The sequence below is a fragment of the Pelobates fuscus genome, chromosome 5, assembly GCF_036172605.1.
Source record: "Pelobates fuscus isolate aPelFus1 chromosome 5, aPelFus1.pri, whole genome shotgun sequence".
Taxonomy (NCBI): Eukaryota; Metazoa; Chordata; class Amphibia; order Anura; family Pelobatidae; genus Pelobates; species Pelobates fuscus.
In genome coordinates this window covers 336884862-336907974 of record NC_086321.1, presented here as the reverse complement: position 1 = coordinate 336907974, position 23113 = coordinate 336884862, and the positions used below count along the sequence as shown (strand labels likewise).

The 23113-nt window shown below is 41.8% G+C and overlaps 1 protein-coding gene across 2 annotated transcripts in view; it reads right to left on the bottom strand.

Annotated features, from left to right (window-relative positions):
- The window catches only part of RBL1 (RB transcriptional corepressor like 1), a 52830-nt gene that overhangs the window by 5282 nt on the left and 24435 nt on the right, over positions 1-23113 (bottom strand). Inside the window, exons 16-20 of one of the 2 annotated variants that reach the window (XM_063455747.1) lie at positions 22673-22836; positions 20960-21136; positions 12483-12578; positions 3442-3513; positions 1067-1142 (exon numbers count right to left, since the gene is read on the bottom strand). In XM_063455747.1, coding sequence (XP_063311817.1) covers positions 1067-1142; positions 3442-3513; positions 12483-12578; positions 20960-21136; positions 22673-22836 — 585 coding nt within the window. The remainder of the gene's footprint in view (positions 1-1066; positions 1143-3441; positions 3514-12482; positions 12579-20959; positions 21137-22672; positions 22837-23113) is intronic. The other variant, XM_063455748.1, reaches the window with a different exon arrangement.

The following is a 23113-nucleotide window of genomic DNA, read 5'->3' as shown; positions in this document are numbered from 1 at the left end:
GAGGGTCCACGGCAGACTAGACTGGGCTAAATTATTACTCACCAGTGGCTAGAAGACATTTGAAACCCTAATTCATATACAAATATAACCATAGAACAACCATATCCAAATTGTGTCAAATAAGAGTCCAATTGTATTTCTACACAGATGGCACAAAGTGTTGATTGGCTCAGTTAAGCAAGTCTGAATGATGTGAATTTGTTTAAGAATATAAAATTTGAATTTGATTAAATGTAGCTTTTTTTTTTAGTTTTTACTGTTACCTTGCATCCCTCCCTTTCCACGTATTTGTACCATATCAATCATATATCATTTAAAAGCTTTATGTGCAATTAAAGGGACATTATAGCCATCAGACCTGCTTCAGCTTAATGTAGTGGTTCTGGTGCCCATAGCCTGTCCCTGCAAAGGCAACGTTAACATTGCTGACTAGTAACAACTCTAGTGGCATTTCAGCACCTACGTTCAGCATCTCCACGCACTGCATGAAAACGATGAACGCATTCTAGAATGATGCATTGATTCAATGCATCTCTAACAGGAAATGTCGACTGGTGCAGCGCACTATTTTGCCATGTATGCTCACAGCCTCCCTCACCCTGGAAAAGCATTGAATTGGCTGATATCTTAATTATCTCAGCCATGGGGGCAGAGCCAGCCGCAGCGAGGCCAATGCTGTGGTGGAGAAAACGTAAGTGAAATAACATTTTCCCTACACAGAGAAGGGCCTGGGAACCTAAAACGCACTCCCGGACTATAGTGTCAGAAGTACGTTGTATTACTAAAACTATAGTCTTCCTCTATTAATGCCAAATATAATTGCTGCAACTTACAATAAATACTGCAGCAATCTATTCTCCCCTGTCTAATAAAGATTTGGAATGGCCTACACTTGCTGTATAAATCCCAAGAGACTTGTACAGTCTCTCTCAAATCTTGCACTGAAGCCTTGCAAATACTTGACCACCAATCATTTAATTCTTGAAAAATCACGAAGATAAGGCATAAATATTTATGAGAAAACAACCATATTAATCCTTTATAATGCCAAAAATGTTTTTCTTACCGCAATCTGCCATTTCCACATCCTCACTTGCCGCTGCTGATTGAGGCATCTTTCGCAATAATACACTTCTGTAAACCTAATAAAATGCAGTGTACATAAAACTTCAATATTGTGGTTTTTTTTACAGTGGGATTCATAAACATTGCAATAATAGTTATCTACTAATTTTTAACTGTAAACCCATGCAGAGCGTCTATTCGACATTAACCAAAAGTATAAAATTATGAAAAATGTGGGGATGATAGGGTCTATGAACAGAATAACTCTTGGAGGGGAAACAAAAAAAGAAAGTTATTTTGGAATTTATTTGGGCCTTTTTGGGGATGAAGGATAGACTATTTAGAAAAGAGGGCAAGTTTTTTTTTTTGTTTAACAGGAATTCGTTGATCTCTCTTCCCCCCCCCCCCCAAAACTATCAGTGAGTCCAGGGGGTTAAAAAGTGATCTATCCATGCTGGCATTACTTAAATTTGGGCAGCGGAGGTGTATTACAACTTACTAGAGACATGATAACAATTGCTGCCCATTCGCTAATTTTTTTTAATAAAAGCGAGCAGACATGCCTCAACTCCTCAGAATAGTTGGCCTCCATCACCGCTTCAATAATGTGTGTGAGGGGGCTTGTTGACAAAGTCTACAGGAGTGGTAATTTACCACTCTCCTCTAAACCAAGGGCAAATACTGAATGGCAAGCTATTGAGTTTACTCTAAGCTTTTGTCCGTTCTCAGACTTCTCATTCTTTTTTTTTTTTTTTTTTTTGCAAGTAGCACTATTGTTGGCATTTTTTTGTTTGCAAAATTTGACATCTGTATTAAAGCGGCACTGTCATGGCCGAATCCCGTTTTTTTGTCTTTTTAACCCCCCTCCCGACTCCACTACATCTAAATTGTCCCCCTAGTTAACCCTAAATGCCCCTAAGCCACCCATTTTACCTATTTCTTAATCTTTATATTCTACCTGGACCTAGGTCCCCCACACTAGATAACGCTGTGAAATTCCTGCGCATGCCCAGTTAAACACTACCGGCACACAGCTCCCTCCTTGTAATATGTAAAGATAGAAGCAGCAGGGAGCTGTGCTCCCCGCCACATCCGAAGCCCCCTATGTCCTCCCCCACTCTATGGGGTCAGTATGACACCCATAAGAGCATAAGGGAGATTAAAATCTCCCGAATGCCCCTACTTGCTATGCCTGTGGCTGCTCACTGTAAAAAAACAAACAAACAAACAAACAACAACAACAAAAAAACACACTAGTGTGCCCCTTCCTGAGCCCCAATCCGTGCTGCGCGAGTGGGGGCTATTACATTGAAGGTGGGACCTAGCGGCCCACCCGGCCCCCACCTATGAGTGGCAAGTGGGGGCCCTAAATTAAATTGGGAGGGGGGGAACAATCACAGTGTTCGAAGTCCAATTACACAGTATGGGAAAATTCCAAAGAACTTTCCCATGCTGTGTAAAATGACAGCACTCTGATTGGTTGTATTTCAAGCCAACCAATCAGTGATGTGACAGGTAAATGTAGAGATGTACCTGTCAGAGCACTCTGATCAGAGTGCACCAAGTCAAATAGCAGGGCGTGGGAAGGCTTTATAAGCCTTCATGTCACCTGAGTGGGAAAGGGGGGGGGGAGTTTACATTTAGCCCCCACCCGTCGCCCATGGGTAAGAGCTGGGAGGACAATAGGCCCCCCCATTTAAGATCCCCACCCGCCGCTCATGGATGATATAGCGAGTAGGGGCAGAATTTACTAATACTAAGTAATCTTTACTTAGTATTAGTCAATTTGGCTGAAAGACCAAGCAAGCCTTTTGGTAGATAGCTCCCTAATACCTTGGGAATTCGGGAGCTATATACGAAGCGGCTGCAAGATGCAGCCGTGGCAAGGATCAGAATTTAATTTATTAGAATGAAATTCCGATCTGAATCAAGTCCTGAACTGCATCCTAACACGAATGGAGAAACTAGGATGAAATTCGGTAGTTTTGCCGGCGTTCTGTCTAAATGACAGAACATTCGGGAATACTGACAGAAAGCATTGCAAGATCACAGAGGAAAGATAAGACTTGTGGGAAAATTTCTCTGACCACAGGAAACAGAGCACACTTTGCTCCTCCGCTGGTCATAGTTGGTCAGGCGTAGGAATCCTCCATAATAGTCCCTACTTTGTCTTACGTTTTAAAGAAAACTAGAGCAGACAGGAAGAAATGAAGAACAGATCCTGACAGAGGGAGAGAAGAGGAATTGATTGGGGAAAGGCAAGAAAGGCACATGACAGTGCCGCTTTAAGCCAGACATCCTGTCCATCTCTAGAAGGTTTCATAGAATGATATAATTTGGTAAAGTGGCAATACAGAAATGGTAATATTTACTTACGTTGCTGTTTGCCTGGGGTTGGTTCCTGTAGCATTTCATTATATCATGGAAAAGTCTCTCCTCTTTTGTGACCTGAGAGAGGGAATATTACATATTAATAAGAAAAATAAACGAATGCACTTCGACTCCAATTCCTAATGGAGTTTGTAAATGAGATCTAAGAAGAAAACATCTTGCACAAACCCTTAGATATGATGAAAAGGACTGTTATTAGTCCATTTAAAGATTCACTTTGGTACAATTTTTTGTTAATTAAAATGTGTCATAATACAGAATAGAGGTGCACTACACAGCTGTCAGCATTGCATAAAATGAGGTATAAAAAGGTATAGACAGAATATCATTCTAGTGTATCTGATTGAAACGGATACAGTGGAAAAGTTCAACAAAGCTTATTACAGTTCTGAGCAGAGTAGGAAAAAAAAATAAAGATGAATGGGGCACCAAAGTCACACAGACAATGTCATCTCAATGACTCATTTTAAGCCTGCAATTTTTTTTAACGAAACTGCAATGTTTACATTCTAGGGCAAATTCCACCCCAGTGGCTGTCTTCACGTGACCCAGAAGCTATTAGGAAACCATTAAATACAATGCTTTCTAATGAGTAAGCTTGTAAGTGCGCACGGCAGCTTACCCAAAGGTTGGCTGGGTGGAATAGAATTGCAATAAATCAAATAATGTGTTTGTGTGTCTGTCCAGGTACGTGTGTATGGGCTTAGGTGACCAGCCCCCCTTCCGATCACGTTGGAAGGGCATTTATACTCACCTTTTTTCCCCCGCGGCTGGTCACGCCTTTTTGGCTGAGATAATCACAACTGATGATCTCTGCCAATCCAATGCTTTCCCATAGGAAAAGACTGAGAAGCTATAGCTCATGTGCTGCAAAACACGGCACCAATCAGCAGAATCATTGAATCAATGCATATATATGGGGAACGTTTAGCGCCTCCATGCAGCAGTGTAAACACTGCATTTTCTCTGAAAAGTCGGTGCTTACATTGAAAAGTCTGCAGGGACAGGCTATAGACACCAGAACCACTACATTAAGCTGTAGTGGTCCTATTCACTATCGTTTCTCTTTAAGTATTGCATTTTTGTCTTTGAAAATAAAGCTTTGCAAGTTTAAAAAAACCTGACTTAACTTTTTTTCCTGACTCCTAAATTCAAAGCAAATTTGTAAAGCCCTGAGGTATGTAGCCAGTCACAAAAAACTTGTCAAAACTAGCGTTCACATTTGTTTTTTTGCATTTTTTTTCCCACACAAAATTAGCCCTTTCACGGACAATGTCATCGTAAACACTAATATTTGTGTTCAGTGAAGTCTCCCAAGTAGAACGTTTTATAGTGTCTTAGAAAGTTACAGGGGTAAATATAGGGCTTGCAAATTCTCTGGACTTTCAGCCTGGGTGGTCAGGCAGGTCCTCTAAATTGTAATTAATAAAATTACTTAAATATACACACACTTCATTCTAAATTTATTTAGATATCGATATATTAATTTTACCATATAGTTGGAATGAAATAGCACATATATAAATTTTTGTTTATGATTTTTTTAAATGTATTGATTATTTTATATCAATATATATATAATTAACTTCAGTTTTTCCATGCAGGCTGTGAGAGTCACAACCAGGGGAGGTGTGACTAGGACTGCATGGACAGAAACAAAAATAATTTAACTCTTAAGTGGCAGAAAAATTAAGCAGTGACTACAGGGGCATGATCTATAAACTAAAACTGCTTTGTTTAGCCAACGTTGTTTTGATGCCTATAGTGTCCCTTTAACAAAAGTGAAGGATCTTTCCTAGTGGTGCTACATCACCACATTTTAAATGGTGAAACAGGAATTGAGAAATCCTACACATGCAAGCTCCCAGGAGGTGCAAGCAGTTATGATGAAGCATGGTAATGGCATGGATAGAACATGTATTTGCTGCGTTGCAATGCAATTGTACGTTTTCTAGTTTATTTTAGAACAGAGGGTTTTATTTATTTATCCAAGATTGCTGAAATAAAAAGTTACTTAATAAATAGGCCACAAAGTCTTTTGTTCTATACACATTAGCTGCAGGCTGTTGGCAATGGCAAACCAGGTCGATAAAAAGTGTGTGTATACTTAAAGAGAAATGCTATACATCCATGAGAGCAATCTGACTAACATCTAAGCAATAAGATATAAACATAATGCAATAATGTACAATGAATCACGTTTTCCGCATATGTACCAGCTTTGGTATTTTACCAAGGTGTCAAATACTGCTTAACAAGAATAAAACCAAATTAACTAATCTGACAGGATCCATGAATTATCTGCAACAGTACAAACCAACTTTGAACATTTTCACATATGCATGCCCATCCTAAGATAATGTCAATACTGCAGTCAATGGAAATATTTGCAGTAAGCATCAATGGAAAATTCTGAGTCCCTTATTCTCCTATGATCATGGTCTCCTTAACCAGCTACCTGTGACTTACCTTTTGTCTGCTTCCCTGCCATCTCACCCGCAAAATAGGAGTTCCCATCTAACCTAAAGGACATATCAATGATCTCACTATGCCATGACCATGTAATACTGGCCTATAACTCGTAATGGATGTTGAACAACTGGGATCATAGTGCAGATGAAGTCCAATTACAATCTCCATGGATGGCCAGACGCGAGTCAGGGATGAAGAGCCTCTACCTGCTCTGAATTAAATCGAAAAAGAAACTGAAAATATAAGCGCCGGCAAAATAATAAAAAAAAAGCCACACTACATACCACTTAAAAGGAATATCTCGGGGGCGGAGCCAACAGCTGAACTGAGCGGTCGCAACTCCAGCGAGCTCCGTGGCATAAAAGCTTATTTACGAAAAAAAACTACATATATCACCCCCCAATAAACAACAGAAGCAAGCTGATCACCCCAACAATAACGACAGCATGGGGAAGAAGAACAAAAAATTTAAATCGGACGGGACACGTCCAGGCGCAAGTATAGGGGACCTATGGCGGAGAACACAAGGGGCCCAAGAACCCCACATGGCGGCCTACACAGACTATGTGGACGACCTCACTAACTCTGATGACCCATTCTCAGACCAAGAAGAGGTGACCGTACCCGCTTCCAGACCGCCGACACAACTTAAGACACAGTCGGATGCGGCACCGGTCACGAAGGCGGAGATGAAAGAGCTGCTGGCAGAGCTCCGACGGGGCATCCAGGCCGACATGGCGGATATGAAGAAAGACATCCAGGGCCTGTCGGACCGTGTGGATGTCGTCGAGCGAGATTCCAAGAGCCACACGCAGCAACTCACTGCGCTACAGAGAGATGTAGTCTCCCTACAACAGCAGTACCTGCAAGCGAACACAAAATGGCGGCGATGGAAGACACGCGGCGGGCCCAAAACCTTAAGATCCGGGGAGTAGCACACTGTTTCAGACGCCGAGGCACCTCACCTCATCCGACGCCTGGTAAGCACGATTCTCCCCGCGAAACAGGCCAAGGGCATAAGTATTGAAGGGACATGCCGAATACCCAAGCCCACGACGGCCCCAGCGACGGCACCCAGGGACATTATAGTTAAGTTTCTAAAACGTCACAATAAAATAATGGCCGCCACCATATACCTTTGAGGACATGTCCCTCTCATTCTATACGGACCTATCTAGGGGAACTATGCAATGGCGCGCAACCCTCAGACCACTCACCACCTTACTCCGCGCACACAGCATAACATACCAGTGGCGTCCACCTCGCAAGCTACAGGTCCTCCATGGGAACAATAACTACCTGGTTGCCGACCTACTGGAGACAAAAAAGCACCTAGCAGTGTGGGGTCTCCCTCAAGACGCCCTACAACAGCCTACCAAACCCGCCAACACCCATACGTGGAATCCGGCAACCTCCGAGACATTTGTCCCAAGAAGATCTCCCCAAATGGCACAATCAACGAGCGAACATTAAAACCATAGGTGGGCTTGGTGACCCTCGCCTCTCATTTGTTGAGGTTACGGGGGCTGTGTGGACTATTATGAGCACTGTCCATACCAGAGACTACCACCCGAGGAACACCGGGAACATCGGATGAAAGACCGCAATTGCCTGCACCCCAGTTACCTACCTGGACGCAGAACGTGACGCCTGACGTTCTTGTGGGGATATACCTGACTGAACGCCCAGGGACACTAACGCCTCCCTTCGTCTGTTTTGTTATCATTATTTGGTTTGTGTTACACACTCTTCTAGAACTCTCCGACACAAATGGCCTAAATATAATGTTTGAGGGCTACCTTACCCGACCACTCTTACGCCTATATGACCCCACTTAGGTTTCCTGACTAGGACCAGGCTTTTTACATATGCCCATTACCGTAGTGGAACCCGCAGCGCATTTTCATAGGCCTTTACTTGTGTCATTCCCTCAGCTACACACATAGGTGTTCTCTCCCAGGCCCATAATTAATAGGCCTCCTGAGATGAAAGGCTGCAGCTAGATAATTCTGGTAACACTAGAGAATAGGGGCAAGATCGCTGCCTCATAGACGGGTAATCTCTAACTTAGCACCAATATATTAGGCTATGTCCCCAAGCTGACAATCAATCACATAGAAAGTTCAAGGTCCTACGATACGCAGAATTACTCAAAAGGCATCGTGATGTAACCATGTCATGTTTCCACTCCGATCGACTGCACTGGACTCTTTTGTTATGTACTTACTGAATGTGTACTTACTGAATATCGTTTGATGTTTGCTAAATGTCTTAAGGTACTACAAAATGATAGACGCATAGCATTCGGGGGTAACTTGTTTCCCCTGGGCATACTCTGTGCGCAAGCAATTCAGCCACAGGCCTAACTCCCCAGTTACTTATTACTTCTCTAGCCCACTATTACCTCTGCATAGGTTTTGTACGCCACATTCCTCCACTGCACTACTTAAGTCCCTAGCGCAGTCGATATGCCGGGATAAGATCTTATACCTTAGTTCTTAGCTTAACTCACATGCCCTGAAAAGCGGAGCAAGGACAAACTCTTTTGTTTTCTTTTTGATAAAGCGACATCACTGTATATATATCTGTATAGTTCCATCCCATGCCTGCCTAGCATACACCCAGCTCAAAACAACCGTTCAATAGGCTACGTTGGCATGGTAACAACGAGTAGCAGCATTACAATATTTAACTGTCTAGAATTACTCTTCTGTTAGTTCAAGTTACTTATGTTATATAGTTCATCTTGTACCTCTCCTCATCTGACAAGCTGAACAGGACAATTCACCTGTCAAACGACGATAATATATATATATAAAAAAAAAATGTGCAGAACCCTCTACAAGCCTCACCACTGTAACTCTACGATTTAATGCTTATTCATCCATCCTGTTGTGGCATTGTAAACAAGATATGTTTTTTCCGTGCACAAATAAAATAAAGAATTAAAAAAAAAAAAAAAAAAAAAAAAAAGGAAAATCTCATTCACACTTGAAGCTCTGAGTCAGAAGTAAAAAAAAGTGTTGTGTTCAGAAAAGTGGTGCAAAAAGGTTTTAGTATTTACTAGAACCCATGCTAAACACCACCAGTATCACAAGAACAGGACTATAGCTGGTGGTTCTAACATTGTGCAAACTCCAAATGTAAACACTACAGCCATTAAACACTGTGGCACATATATATGGTGGCAATAAAGGGTTAATTTGCTCTTGTTGTATGGATATAGGTAAAGTTCAGGATCCCTTGTTACGTTAGGCAGCGTTAGACAAATAGCTGGGCAGAAGTGGTGACACAACCTCACTGGGGATTGGATGCAGGCCGCGAGCGAGAAAAGCATGGAAAGCTGGGTAAAGAAAATATGCAGCAGTCCTGTCAGCCGTTACAAACTCAGGTGCAGCGTGGGCCCTACAAAGTACTGGGGCAAAAGTCATCCTCCGGGTAAAGTTCTAAGAAAGGATATGGTGATAAATGTTTTTTACATGAAAGGCAGTCAGGTCATCTAAGACAGAAGTCTAAGGCGGGAAGTCTAAACTGACCTTTCTATTCTTGAGGCTTATGAATGGTTTGTACCTCGTGGTACCTCTGTATTTGCTCTTGTGAGGTCTTCTCTTTATGGTGTATTTGCATAATGATATATCTACCACCTGGAGAGGGTTCTTCAATTAGCTGGATGTTGTAATGGGGCTTTTCTTTACCATGGAATGGATCCAAAGATCATCCACCACTTTTATCTTCCGTAGATGCCCAGGTCATTTTGTGCTGCAGATCTCAGTATACAAAACTGTTGATTTGGTCACGCCCAACGTTCCTACAATTTGTATGATTGATTGATTTTTTTTTTGGCAGCCTAAAGAAGTACGTATTGAGAGCTTCTTTGACAACTGTGGGTTCACAGTAACAGCTTCCACATTTGAATGCCAAACCTGGAACCAACTCCAGACTTGCTTAAGTAATAAAACAATTAGGAATAGCCCACACCTGTCCATGAAACTGTTTTTGAATCAATTGTACAATTACTTTTGGTCCCTTAAAAAAAAAAAAAAAACACTTGTGTCGGTGTCCAAATATTTCCAGGCCTAACAGTATGTATGGTGGCAAGGAAGGAGTCACTGAAGCAGGAGCAGTACAGGTGGGACCCATGCCCTCCCTCACTTTTTTTTGTTATTGTTTATTTTTGTTGTGCAAGTAATAACAAATAGGCTGGATACGCCATGACAGCGATACCAAGAATGGGAAAAAATAGACAATAATAGTATTGAGTCTGAGTATAGAGAAATTTTTTGGATTATGAAAATAGGCTAGTAAAAAGTGGGGGTCGGGGCCGGACCAGCATGGCCGCCGGACGCAAATCGCTTGAGCTCTTAGCCTGACATGGGAGTTTCTTGAGCTGACTAACTCCCAACACCCCAATCTGCCTAATCTGGGGACTATCTATCCCCCATACTACCCTGGGAACTTATTGTCGGCTTCTATAGAACGCCCAAAACTTATCTGCACGGCGGATCCCGCTGAGGCCTACCAATCGGTTGGACGGGGAGGCGGCCACTCTCCTGCTCTGCAGTATTGAGCCCTCAGCCCTAAGAGACCTCACTATCATGACCGGACCTCCTCCTCCCCTCTAGACCGGCGGGGGTCATCCCAGTTCCACCGACCTGCATAAGCATTAGTGCAGCTCCCACTTGTACCGGCGTCAGCTGTGCCTGCAATCTTCTCTCCCAAGACGGCGGAGAAGCAATCACCTCATGGGCTCCAGCAAACAGAGCCTGTACTAAACAGGGTTACCTCTGTGGAGCAGACGCTGCGACGGCTGGAGGACATTTTTGAGCACTTCTGGGCAACCCTTGCGACCCGCTCGGAGGCCCAGGAGGCCTGGTGGGAAGGTGAGAGGCATACCTCCAGGCAAAACCCCTCACACTCACCAACCTGTCGCACAGGGATTACCTACTCACCTACCCAGGAGGCCCCCGCCACTTACCTGGCGAAGAAAGACAGCTCCACGCCGAGGGCGCGCCCAAGGATGTTGGAAACTTCCGCAGCAACTCCCCATCTCTCGTGCAAACCGCAACCCACCTTCGGGCGTGCATAAGCAGAGGCCATATCCTGTACCTTCCCGAGAGGCCATGAAGTCAGAGGGCCCACCAACGCTGCAACATGGCACATCTCCACGCTTCAGCTGCTCCGTCGACCTCCACCTGGACTACTAAGCCGCCTCATGCAACAAGTCTGGGACATTGGACTACCCCCAAGGGGCATCGGCTAAACGGATCTGTGATGAATCAGCAAACTCCCCATAGCTACTCCAGTTTTAAGTTATACTTTGTAGTATTACTAACCAAGGGATGTGCTATGCTCATAAATAATGCTGATCCCTATTACCACTGTTAAGTTAGTAGTCCCTAGCTGCATTCAAATTAATTTGTATTAAGTATACCTACTCTCAAAGACGGCAGACTGACGTCATACACTACAGCTGCATACCTGGAGACAAGTTGCACACTAATATAAGCATGCTATACACCCCACTTTAACTCACTTCTCATCATGTCTATGACTTTGCATAGCTTAGTATTTCTCCCTCAATAAAATATGCTAGACATGTAATGCTTAGCCTGTACTCTACACTACACAAAAAATTGTGCAGTATACTCAAATGCCATGTAACAGATAAGTCTTGTCTAATTAATCTTTCTTGCCAATGCTGTCGTGGCATTGGGAAAAATGTCTGTCAATCTCATGCACACAAAAAATAAAGATTTTTTTTTTTTTAAAAAGGGACGGTCGCATGGGAAGTACAAAGCTGTTGGTCAGTTTCGGGATCAGTAACCAGGGCTAGGGAATCGCTGTTTTCCCCAGTCGCCAGCGCATCTGCCGTTGTAGGCCTCAGGATCGGACGTGTAACAGAAGTAGCAGAGTGCACCCAAATCAGGATTGGATTGGTGTGGTGGGATTCTATGTCTTCTGTGAGTACTGCATAAGCTTAATTTCCGGGAATCAACTTGGAAAGCTTGTTGTAGGACCAAATATCCAGGAGCTACAGAAAAACACGTCCGGCCAGTGATATCGGTCATTCCTTACTAAAGAGTTTTAAATAAAAAGCAATCAGGTCGCCCAAGACTGTCAATTTGGTGGTTAATAAAGTTAAAAGGTTAAACGTTTAGGTTATATGTGAATCATTATAAAAATTATGGTTGTAAGTCCCTTAAGCTTTGAAAAAACAACATGGCCAAACCCATTAAAAAGTAAATAACCTGTGTCTGTGTTTATTGTGTGGTCTAGTTTTATTTATACAAAAATACTGCCTACCATACAGATATGCCTGCAGGCAAGACAAATTGGAACTGGTGAGAAGACAATTAGCTAATATTGTAACAGAGACAAAGATGCATTTTCCAATATGTCTCAGGCTTACCATACAAACACTTGTGCAGTTAAAGGACAGTCAAATAAATAAAAAGGGCTATTTGTATGACTGGCTTAATAACCATGATCTAGACACCTAGTGTCAAACATGTATATGCAAGAAGTAGCAAGGGTGAGTAAAAACGGGAACATACCCCATCTTTTATTTCATTATCTTCTATGTAACTGCTTAGCTGAAAGAAGCACTTAAAGCTTTCGATAACTTCCTCATCAGTCTCACACCCATCGCTCTGGAAATAAGTACATGAAGGAACTTCTTTTTTCATATAATCACATCTGTTGATGTCAGCACCAGCACAAGTCAAGCAGTAAAGATGGCAGAGAGTTTTAGCAAGAAGTTAAAGCATCAAGCAGAACCATACACCTAATCACAGTAGCAGTCTCATTGTGATTCTTTGCTCATAGGTTTATGTTATGTCATTTTAAAAGACATTTTACCTTATAACTCCAGGAAAAAAGGTAGAAGGAACTTAAAAAGGACAGTTGAGGCCTACTCAAAGTATCGTCTTAACTTAAAAAAGAAACAGGCATTTTTTTTTTTTTACCATCTTACAGAAACACTCCAAGAGCATAAACTACTACATAGTGCTGTGTTGGTTATGGTGTCAGGAATACCCAATTTTCACCACTGTAAGTAGAAATCCAGCTTTACAAAAGTTTGAATTCTTACATTTGGTCCACCAGAGCATAGTGAGAGCTAAACCCAGAGGTGTAAGGTTTACATCACTGGCTGAGTGATCAGCTGATGTTCTTAGCCAATGTGGTAGCCCTGCACAGGGCTTAACTTAGGAGAGCCAACGGAATCTCGGCCAACCCCAGGTAAATGGTCAAATTCTTCTAAAATGGTTTGATTCCTTACAATGGAGGCACCAGGGGACTCCTGGCACGGTGATCTCTACAGTATGCAGAAGCGGTTATAGTGTTAGGAGTGTTCCTTTAATGTATTCTTTGTTATACTATACAGTCTCTCTCTCTATAGATATAATACACACACACCAAAGCTTGGGTACCTTGACGTTGTGGCATGCCTATGCAATGTATGATCATATGATGTAACTAAACCCCCATTATTTTTGCCAAGATTAGGTGTGTTTTTTTCAAAAAACTAATAAAATCTGTCAGCAGTGAAGTTGCTGTTTAGTGGATAAGGGAGTGTGTTGAATCTTGTGTAGATTATATAAATATATATATTATTATTTATTTAAAGAAAATCACTCTTACCATTCCCACTTTCAAACAGTCACTGTTATGCACCTTCAGTTATTTGACTTAGGCTCACTATTTTGCAATAGTCTGGGGTTAAGATTCAAAAATCCCCAGACAGAAAATTCTGCAGAATGAAACAGCATTCAGCTACATGCCACTTTTCTGCTGATCACATAAGTAGATTGGAGAGGTTTTAGTGAAACTATAAAAGTTGAACTATATATGGACCCTGGAATGTGCTAGCTATTTGAGTAAAATACTGTGCTCAGCTAAAGGAAGGAACATATTTTTGAATGTAGTGGCCCTTTAATTTGATGGTTTGTTGCTTTTGTGCCACCTGAGTGGTGTGGACACTTTTTGATTCACTTGAGCATGGTCTGAGAAAACATCCTTCTGTGTAAGACAAATATATTGTCCTTTTGTTTCTACCACGTAGAGAGAGAGAGAGAAAAAAAAAATAGTAATGAGCCATCTTTTAAAAACTCAGACTGCAGAAACAACACACACACAAAACCAAAATAAAAGTCTGATTTAGAATACAAGGTCACAAGAAGTGGAAACGTTATATATACCACTTGAATATAGCACAAGACAGAATACCTTGTAAAAGAAAAACAAATATATGTACGACGGTAATATATAGGAACAACAAAAGGGCTTCTCAGCAAAATATCAGTAATGTCAGCTTTAAGAGAAAACCAATTCTTACCTATATGAAACATTTGATATATAGAGAGATTATATTATGTATACACATACACCCTATTTGTAGGGAAAATCTTACCCATGAAGACCATGACTTGTAAGACATTACATGAGTTGTGGGAAAAGGCAATTCCTGGTGAACCCAAACTTAAAGTGGCATGGTCAACATCCCCTGAAAAATTAGAATCTTTATGAAATACTCATTAAGACCGTGTTGGAATTTCACTGAAACTCAAAAGATATACAGAGACAAAATAGGGACAAAGCAGAACCTAAGTGTCAATTCCTGCAGCAGTCACTGGTAAATTGGCTGTGTCTATGGAGGATCCTACAGTCTCGCAGGGTCCCCCATACACCTCAATGCTGTACTCCTGTGCATGCGCAAGAGTACAGCAGTGACGTCAGCACAGAGGAGGACCACACCAGAAATAGATGGCAACGCCCGCAAGGGACGGGTTCAGGTATGTAAATCCCCCTTTACCTGCCCCCCCCTCTATCCATTGAAGCTCAAGGTTACTCTGCCACGGTACTACTAAACAGGATTTACAAATCTAGCTGCAGGACATCCAGAAACTGCTAGTTGCAGACCTAGCGATACTCAAGGCCAGGGCGTGACAAATTTGTTTGGAATCTAGGAGCCAGCTAGGAAAGTTAGGAGCCAGAGAAAACAACGCCAAAAATACAATTCTTAAAGGGACACTATAGTCACCAGAACCACTACAGCTTAATGTAGTTGTTCTGAAGTCTATATCCTGTCCCTGAACGCTTTTCAATGTAAACACTGACTTTTCAAACAAAATGCAGTGTTTACATTGTTGCTTGGTGACACCTCTAGCGACAGTCACGGAGACTGCCTCTAGAGGTACTTCACACTGTGCAGCACATACGTTAATTTTCCCTATAGGGATGCATTGATTCAATGCATCTCTATGAGAAGTTAGATTGACGCAGTGGCATTTTGCCGTGCATGCACAATAGTTTCCCAATACTTTCCTATGGGGAAGCATTGGATTGGCTGAGATTGTCAAGATTGATGATCTCAGCCATGGAGGTGGGGCCAGCCACGGCGTCACCAGCACAGCGTGGGAAAAATGGTGAGTAAAAACACATTTGCTGTGTGATTGGAGGGAACACACATGCACACAGACATGTACAGACACACACACCCTCAGATAGACACACTCACAAATAATTATGCTTTATTTTATTTTAAATCCATCCAGTCTCCCTACCTTTGGAGAGCTGGAGTGGGATCTCCCTGCTCTGCTTCCTCTCGCGCACTGTTTAGTGAGCCGGGGGCCGGAGTGATATCATAACCCGGCTCCCGGCATCACTTCGCCACAGCACTAAGTCAGCCACCCGCCTCCCTCAGCTTTCCATTAGCCAGCCAACTACTCCATCACTCAGTCAACCGCCCGCCTCACCACCCCTCTCCCTCACTCAGCCCTCAGTGAGCCGACTGCCCCTTCTGTTCTCAGGCAGCTGGTCAACTTGGGGGCTTATAAGGCTCAGACCTGGCGTCTGGGATTTGTCGAGCCTTGCTCAAGGCAGAATGTTATGGACAGGGTGCAGGTGACGGAGGAAGATGTAATTGATATTCAAAGCGGTATGTCCACAATAAAAGACACCATACAACAAAACAAACCACTCAGACACTCCCGGTACAGCTGTCTGCACAAGAAGACAGCTTTCACCGCAATCATGTTAAACTCCATGGCATACCTTCTGCAATAACTGCTGCATTATATTAGGTAGCTCCTTGCATTTATATTAATTCTGGCAGTGGCCTAGAAGATCACCATAGATGGGATATACCGTCTCCGCACCCAGAATAAATGTCCATCTCAAGGCATAAGAGATTTCATTCTCTGTTGCACTACATCCCAAGATAAAAGCTACGTTATGATGAAACTGATAGGCAAAACACCTTTTTAATTTGAGGACTCACAACTGTTCTTTTTGACAAGGTCCACACTTCAAAGGCAAAAGTCCCTAAGCCAACAACTCACAAGCTGTCTACACTCTACTCACCGAGACAACCTTCTTAAGCTCGGGATCCCGCCAGCACACTTACCCAGCCTCCTAACTGAGAGGTTGAGGAAGAAACCCAAACATGTCCAACTGGAAACCTTGAAGCTCACATTTGCTATTGGATATGTTTTTTTCCCTTTTGGTAAATTGCGTTATTTGTCCGTACCTCTTGAAGCCATGCTATGCACAATACAAACTTGTTTAGCATAATTCTTAATTGAAATAATAAGAAATACACAATTATATTTTGGTTCAATTCTGCAGTTATATAGATTTTGGATGCGAATGCAACCACCCCCTGCCACGCGGTTAGGGGTATCTAGACACTTTAGTGTATGACTTCTGTGGCAATAAACACCTAATACACGTTCGACCACATCAAGCTGCCCATGTTTACCATATCGCACATTGGTTTTTCTAGTCTTGCACTTGGTCTAATATGTTACACTATTTTTAGTTTGTTTTAGTCTGTCAAACTTAACCTGCATGAGCAAATTAGGGCTGATGATGCGAATGAGATACCTGGACTACATTGCACTATGTTTTTAATCCATGTTTAGTAATTATCATCATTCCTACGCCTCTAGATGCACTTACTGGCATTAGACATGTAGGTTTTATCTGTTACTACACTGTGTTTTGTTTTATTATTTTAAAATGAGGCTAAAGTACTTAGGAGTTACTCTGTTGTGCTTAATAAGGACGTATCTGTGTTCTTACTTAGGTTAAGCTCCGATAAATCGGATTCATGTATTGAATCTCTCAATTGCCTCAATAAAAAAAAAAAATATATATATATATATATATATATATATATATATATATATATGTGTATGTATGTATGTATGTATGTATGTATGTATATGTACATATAAAGGATCTGAGCCTGAAAAGAAAGTTGGTGTGCAGGGGGCACATCAACTGCAGGTGTAACTAATAGAATTGTGCACAAATCCGTTTTAGCTGCGCTGAATGAATCACATGCGTCTCAAGCCAAGAGAAAAAAAAAACCATATCGATTAGTTAGGTAAACACCGAATTAATCTATTCATTCAACCATAGATCAACAGGCATTTAATCTGTTCATCACAGATGAAAAGGATTTGTACATAAGCCTAGTAAACAGACTCTCTTTGTAGTTAACTAATTTAACTATTAAAAAACAGTTTTGCAAGGGCGGAGCTTGACCATCAACCTGAACGGACGCCATTCCTCGAAGCTCCTCAACAAAACTTTAACATCCACCGAATATCTCGCTACAGACAGCCCATCCACCCCTCCAAAGTTGCCAGCTGGACCTCAAGACTCACTGGGGCGATAGATGCCATTCTTTCTGACACCGAACCAGCCTAAACTGGGGCCTACCTCACGCTGACACTCCCAGGCCTGGAGGCACTTTTTTGCAGCACCGCGGCTAAGAGCCTGGGAGATGAATCTATCCCCACAACGACCGTCCCATCAGCCCACCTCAGCTATGGGTCGCCGTTTACAGAAACCTGCAAGACCCACCACTGAATCTTGGGATCCCAAACACGCTGTTCCCTTTGTCCCAAGGATCAGGAAATCCCAGGCTACGGAACCACGACAGCAAATCGGAACGGAGTTGATGTATGGCACCTGAACTCCTGTCAGAAACTTCTCCTCTACTCAGGCAATGCCTTGGAGAGTCTAAAAGACTGCAGAAAGGTATTTTTTAGTTTACCTTGAGTTCAGTAGCTTTTTATTGATCTTATCTTCTCCCACTAATGTATGACACAACTTTTACAGCACAGCTCCAAATCATAATGTCACAGTTCAGAGACATCCGCACAACAGCCAAACGAAACGAACTGCATCTTTCACCCCTCCCCCACTGCTCCCTCGGCTAGGAGCAATTACACCAAAAGCACAGAGCAACACCACAAGCTTGAGTAGCCGCACTGACCAGCTACATTCAAACTCCTGAGTAGAGCAGACTTCACACATATAGGACCACACAACCCGCTCTCCACATACTACACTTCTTACTAACTATCACGCACGCATATATCAACTACAATACCCCCTCAAGCATATCAAGGCATGAGCCCCTAGGATCTCTGTGGGCAAACTACCCACCCAAACAACCACCACAAGCTAAGTCACCTACAATTGCACCTAGGCCTAATTTTACATGTTATATACAGCTATAAAAAGGTGCAGATTACCAATGTTCCACACCCCATGCCTTATTATGCCTCTACTCAACTACTATTGATTGAAGTATGGTTCATGCATTGCACTGAAACATTTTTTAAAAAACAAAAACAAAACAAACAACAATAAAACAGGTTTTGCATAGAGTGCTTTAACAAAATACCGGAAATACATGCAGAATTTTGGTTCGAAAACATGCTTATCAACGGATTTGTACCTAAAAAAAAATAAATAAAAAGCCCACTATATTCAATAAGAACCAAACCAACGACAGGTAAAACAGGTTAATGTAGTTCTGGTGTCTACAGCCTGTCACTGCAGGATTGTTAAATGTAAGCACTGCCTTTTCAGTGAAAAGGCAATATTTACATTGCTACTAGAAGTGTTCCTATGCAGTAATCACTCAGACGGCTACTAATAGTACTTCCTGGGTCAGTTGTGCACATGTGTGCAGCACTGACATTCAACATCTCCGCGCATGAGGAGATTGTAATTGGTGTAGCGTGGCACTGTGCAATAGCCTCCCAATGCTTTTCTATGAGAAAGAACTGGATTGGCTGAGATCAAATTGGAAGGAGAGTAAAATCCTCGTTTTAAAATAAGCAGACAGGAGCCGGCAACCCACACTGTAGTTTTACAACTATAGTGTCAGGAATATATGTTTGTATTCCTGAGACTCTAGTGTTCCTTGAATTGTATTGGTAGTTAACCCTTTCAATTTTTAAAAGCAGGTTTTCACAGCATGTTCTATATTAATTACATTATTAGGAAACATGACGGTGTATGTGCAGGGCTCTAATGCTTGTTGACGGAATAGATTATCATGCATTAAAAAGTACCACAAGGGTAAATGGAATCTCCAGTTATCATTGGAAAGATGAGCTATGTGTATCTCTCAAATTGTTATGTAGTGTTTGAAATCCAAGTTGGTCCTTTGTCAACCAGTGATAGGCTCCCCTGGCAAAGCCTTCCTCATACTATGGAAACAGCTATGTGGGGCGCCAAAGAACCAAAACAAATTTAGTTTCCAGCAAATATGCAGAAACTTGCCTGTCATCTCTTCATCCTCTTGCAACATGGTTAGTGTACATGAGTTCACCATCATTCACTTAGAGTTTGTGCAGCTGCACATGTAGCCACCCATGGACTTACAAGTTTGCAATCTTTTACAGTTATGAATATAAATCACATTTTAGCAGTGCTAATGAATATTGTAAAGTAATACCATAACATTCTGCACAAGATTTATTTATTTATTTTTTTTAAATAAAATTGCAGGCGCCATCACACATGATGTTTATTTAATTCATTATGGTGCTAGGAGATCCCCTGTCCCAGTTTCGCTATATTTCCTTCACCTCCTACACATTTAAACACTTTCTATTTGAAAACTTGAGCAATTTTTAAGCAGTTTCAATCAATCAAGGTTTACCCATACACTCAAAACCCAGCTCATGTGTTGGCATATTGCTACTGTGGATGTTACATTTCCACATGAAATAAATGCTGTCCAACGTTGGAAATAAATAAATTGTACATGTTCATAGAATTGACAGACTAACACATGCCAAGACAACTGTCTGTGGAATTCCAGGCTAAAAAAAATACACACACACACACATTTAATAATAATGGTATACCAGGTAAAATAAGGAAATTAAAGACCATGAAATCCCCACACAAGATCAAGGACTAGTACCTGAGCATCTTTGTTAATGTAGCAAACAGACCATACTGTAGAAGTACTGCAGAACAATCCCGCAGAGCCTGCTCCACAAGTAATAAAGCACACCAAAGAAAGGAAGGGAGTAGGATAAGAACAAAACCCCAAGAGACAAAGAGAGCACAGCTGAGTTCCATCTTCTTACATTGAGTAAGAGAAGCAATAATATAGGAAAAGCCATGAGTTTGAAAAATTCTATGCTCAGAGTCCCTCATATGAACAGTATCCAGTAGGAGACTTTGCAATCAGAGCACATCTTCATACAAGGTACTTAAAATGTTCTAGTAAAACAGCTATTATATAACAGAACTCTGCCTCATGTATTCTACTGAAGCTTAGCGATAATTCAGTCAATGCCTCGGTCAATTTTATTTGAATGCATTTCTTGATGTATATACAAGTATGTACCTTGCTTTAGTGTCTCCTCAGTGACAAATATATTATTTGTATGTACACATGGTATACTTGGCAGAAGTTAGACTTAGCTGCTGCGCTGCCTTTATATAACTTGCTACCTTGTGTATCAAGGTACAGTCCTGTGTCTTCCAGATTACTAATTCATAGGCTGTGTGTCAAGAAGGGTTTCACACACAAGCCAAGAAATAACAGTGACAACTACACCCAATACACACACACACACACACACACAATCACAGCTTCAGCAACAGAGCAAGAACCCACATCGGCAGGATGAAGTAAATAAACACCAAACATGTAAAATAATGCAGTACAAGAAAACGATTTTAAAATGTTAATACTCTGAAAACTCACCTTTGCCATGATATATACAGCACAGAGGAGAAGCTGGTCCAAGTGCCTGTCTCTCATCAGGTCTACGCAATGGACTAATGAATACTCAAACAGAGTCCAGATCTTTCGTCTCAAATCATTGGAAACATCTAACTTCAAGCACAAGTCTCGCAGACGAACGCTAGCTAAATGGTATACCTATGGAATACAGGTTATACAGTGAGCAGAAATCCCTGCAACAGTAATTCTTGTTTTAAGCAAATTATTGGAGGTAGTACAGAATCTCTGCGAGTGATAAAGTCTGTGCTCAGGTATTCATGTGTCAATCTATAGGACATGTTCCAGGATAAGCCTAGTACTGGAAAAAACAAACAAACAAAATCTAAGGGAAGAACACATTTGTCTAGGATGCCACTAAAAATAGTTAGATGCACATGCAGAACAAGCCTGTAAACAAGTGTTTACATTACAGCCTAGTGATAACTTCACTGGCCACTCCTCAGATGGCTGTTAGAGATCCTTCCTGGGTCTTGGCTGCCTAAAATGCATCCAAACATTCAGTATCTCCTCCCTCTGCATGCAGACACTGAACTTTCCTCATAGAGATTCATTGATTCAATTCATCTCTATGAGGAGATGCTGATTGGCCAGGGCTGTGTTTGAATCATGCTGGCTCTGCCCCAGATCTGCCTCCTTGTCAGTCTCAGCCAATCCTATGGGGAAGCATTGTGATTGGATCAGGCTACCACTTCTGATGATGTCAGCAGACAGCTTTTTTTTTCCTGAGGCAAACAGCATGCAGATCTACAGCTTCAGGCTTGAATACAGTAAAATGTTGCTATATTTATGGAGGCATTTGGGCCCAGGGGGCTAGATAGTGGTTTTAACACTATAGGGTCAGGAATACATGTTTAGGTTTCTGACCCTATAGTGTTCCTTTAAATATTGCAAGAGGCACTATGTTCATGTGTACATCTTGTAAAAGCTTTTGATGCCTACTAAGATTCCTGATCTCAACCCCACTGAATACATTTGTGATTAACTCGAACGCCAGCTGTGAGAGACTTTTTCTGGGTGAAAGGTTCCACTAGTTTTAACCCTGCAGCTGAAAACATAGCAGTTTAAGAGAAACTGCCAGGTTTACACTGCAGGGTTAATCCAGCCTCTAGTGGCTGTCTCCCTGACAGCCACTAGAGGCCGCTTTCTGCGATTTACACAGAGAAAAATTAAGGTAAGCAAATGGTTAACCATTTATTCGTCACAGAATGGGGTCCTAGGTGACATGGGATATATAGCGTTAGGAACATATTTGTATTCCCAACGCTATAGTGTTCCTTTAATGCATGACCTCACAAATGCTCTTTTGGTTGAATTGGTAAAGGTGCCCACAAACAATCCAAAAACTTGTGGAAAGCCTTCCCAGAAGGGTGGTGGCTGTTGTAGATACAATAAAAGGGGGGCTCAATTCCAAGTGGGATTTCCAGGTGCAATGGTCAGGTTTCCACATCGTGTATCAACTCCAAACTGTAGAGTACCTCAACTGTAGAGTACCTCCTTGATTGCTCAATATTTATATTATTTACATAAAGGGACAACCCTGGGTTCTACGGACACCAAACAGGCATTTAGGAAGAATAATACTGCTATTAAGATAGTGATATAAATGTAAGGGCAATGCAGCAGATAATTAATAAAAGGTTACTGCCATTTCTCAATAAACCATGTAACTCTTACCTTTCTAAAGAAGAGAGCAAGAGAACCAGTTTTCTTGGGCTTTCCAACTGATGTTGGACAGGATTCCTGGACTCTGCCCTGCTGGCGTTTTGTAGATGGACTGATCAGAGCCTGGGCAGTCAGAGGGATCTGAACCCCATTTTCATGTTGTGGTGATGTCTTTACTAAAATAAAAAAAAGATCCAAAAATAGTTACCGGATAAGCGTAGGTGGTTTGTTGGAAAGTGTCAATGGGGTGAGAGACCCCCCCCAAAAAAACCAAACAAACTAGAATGAAAACATTCATTAGGAGATCACAGTTACCCACATTCGTTAGACTAGCATTCTTATACTGTGGGGATGCACAAATAGAAATGGGGTTTGCTTGGGACAACATGTGTGCATTTACAGTAGAGGTGGAATAGTGGTGACTCTGATTCAGATGTCATAACATTGACCGAT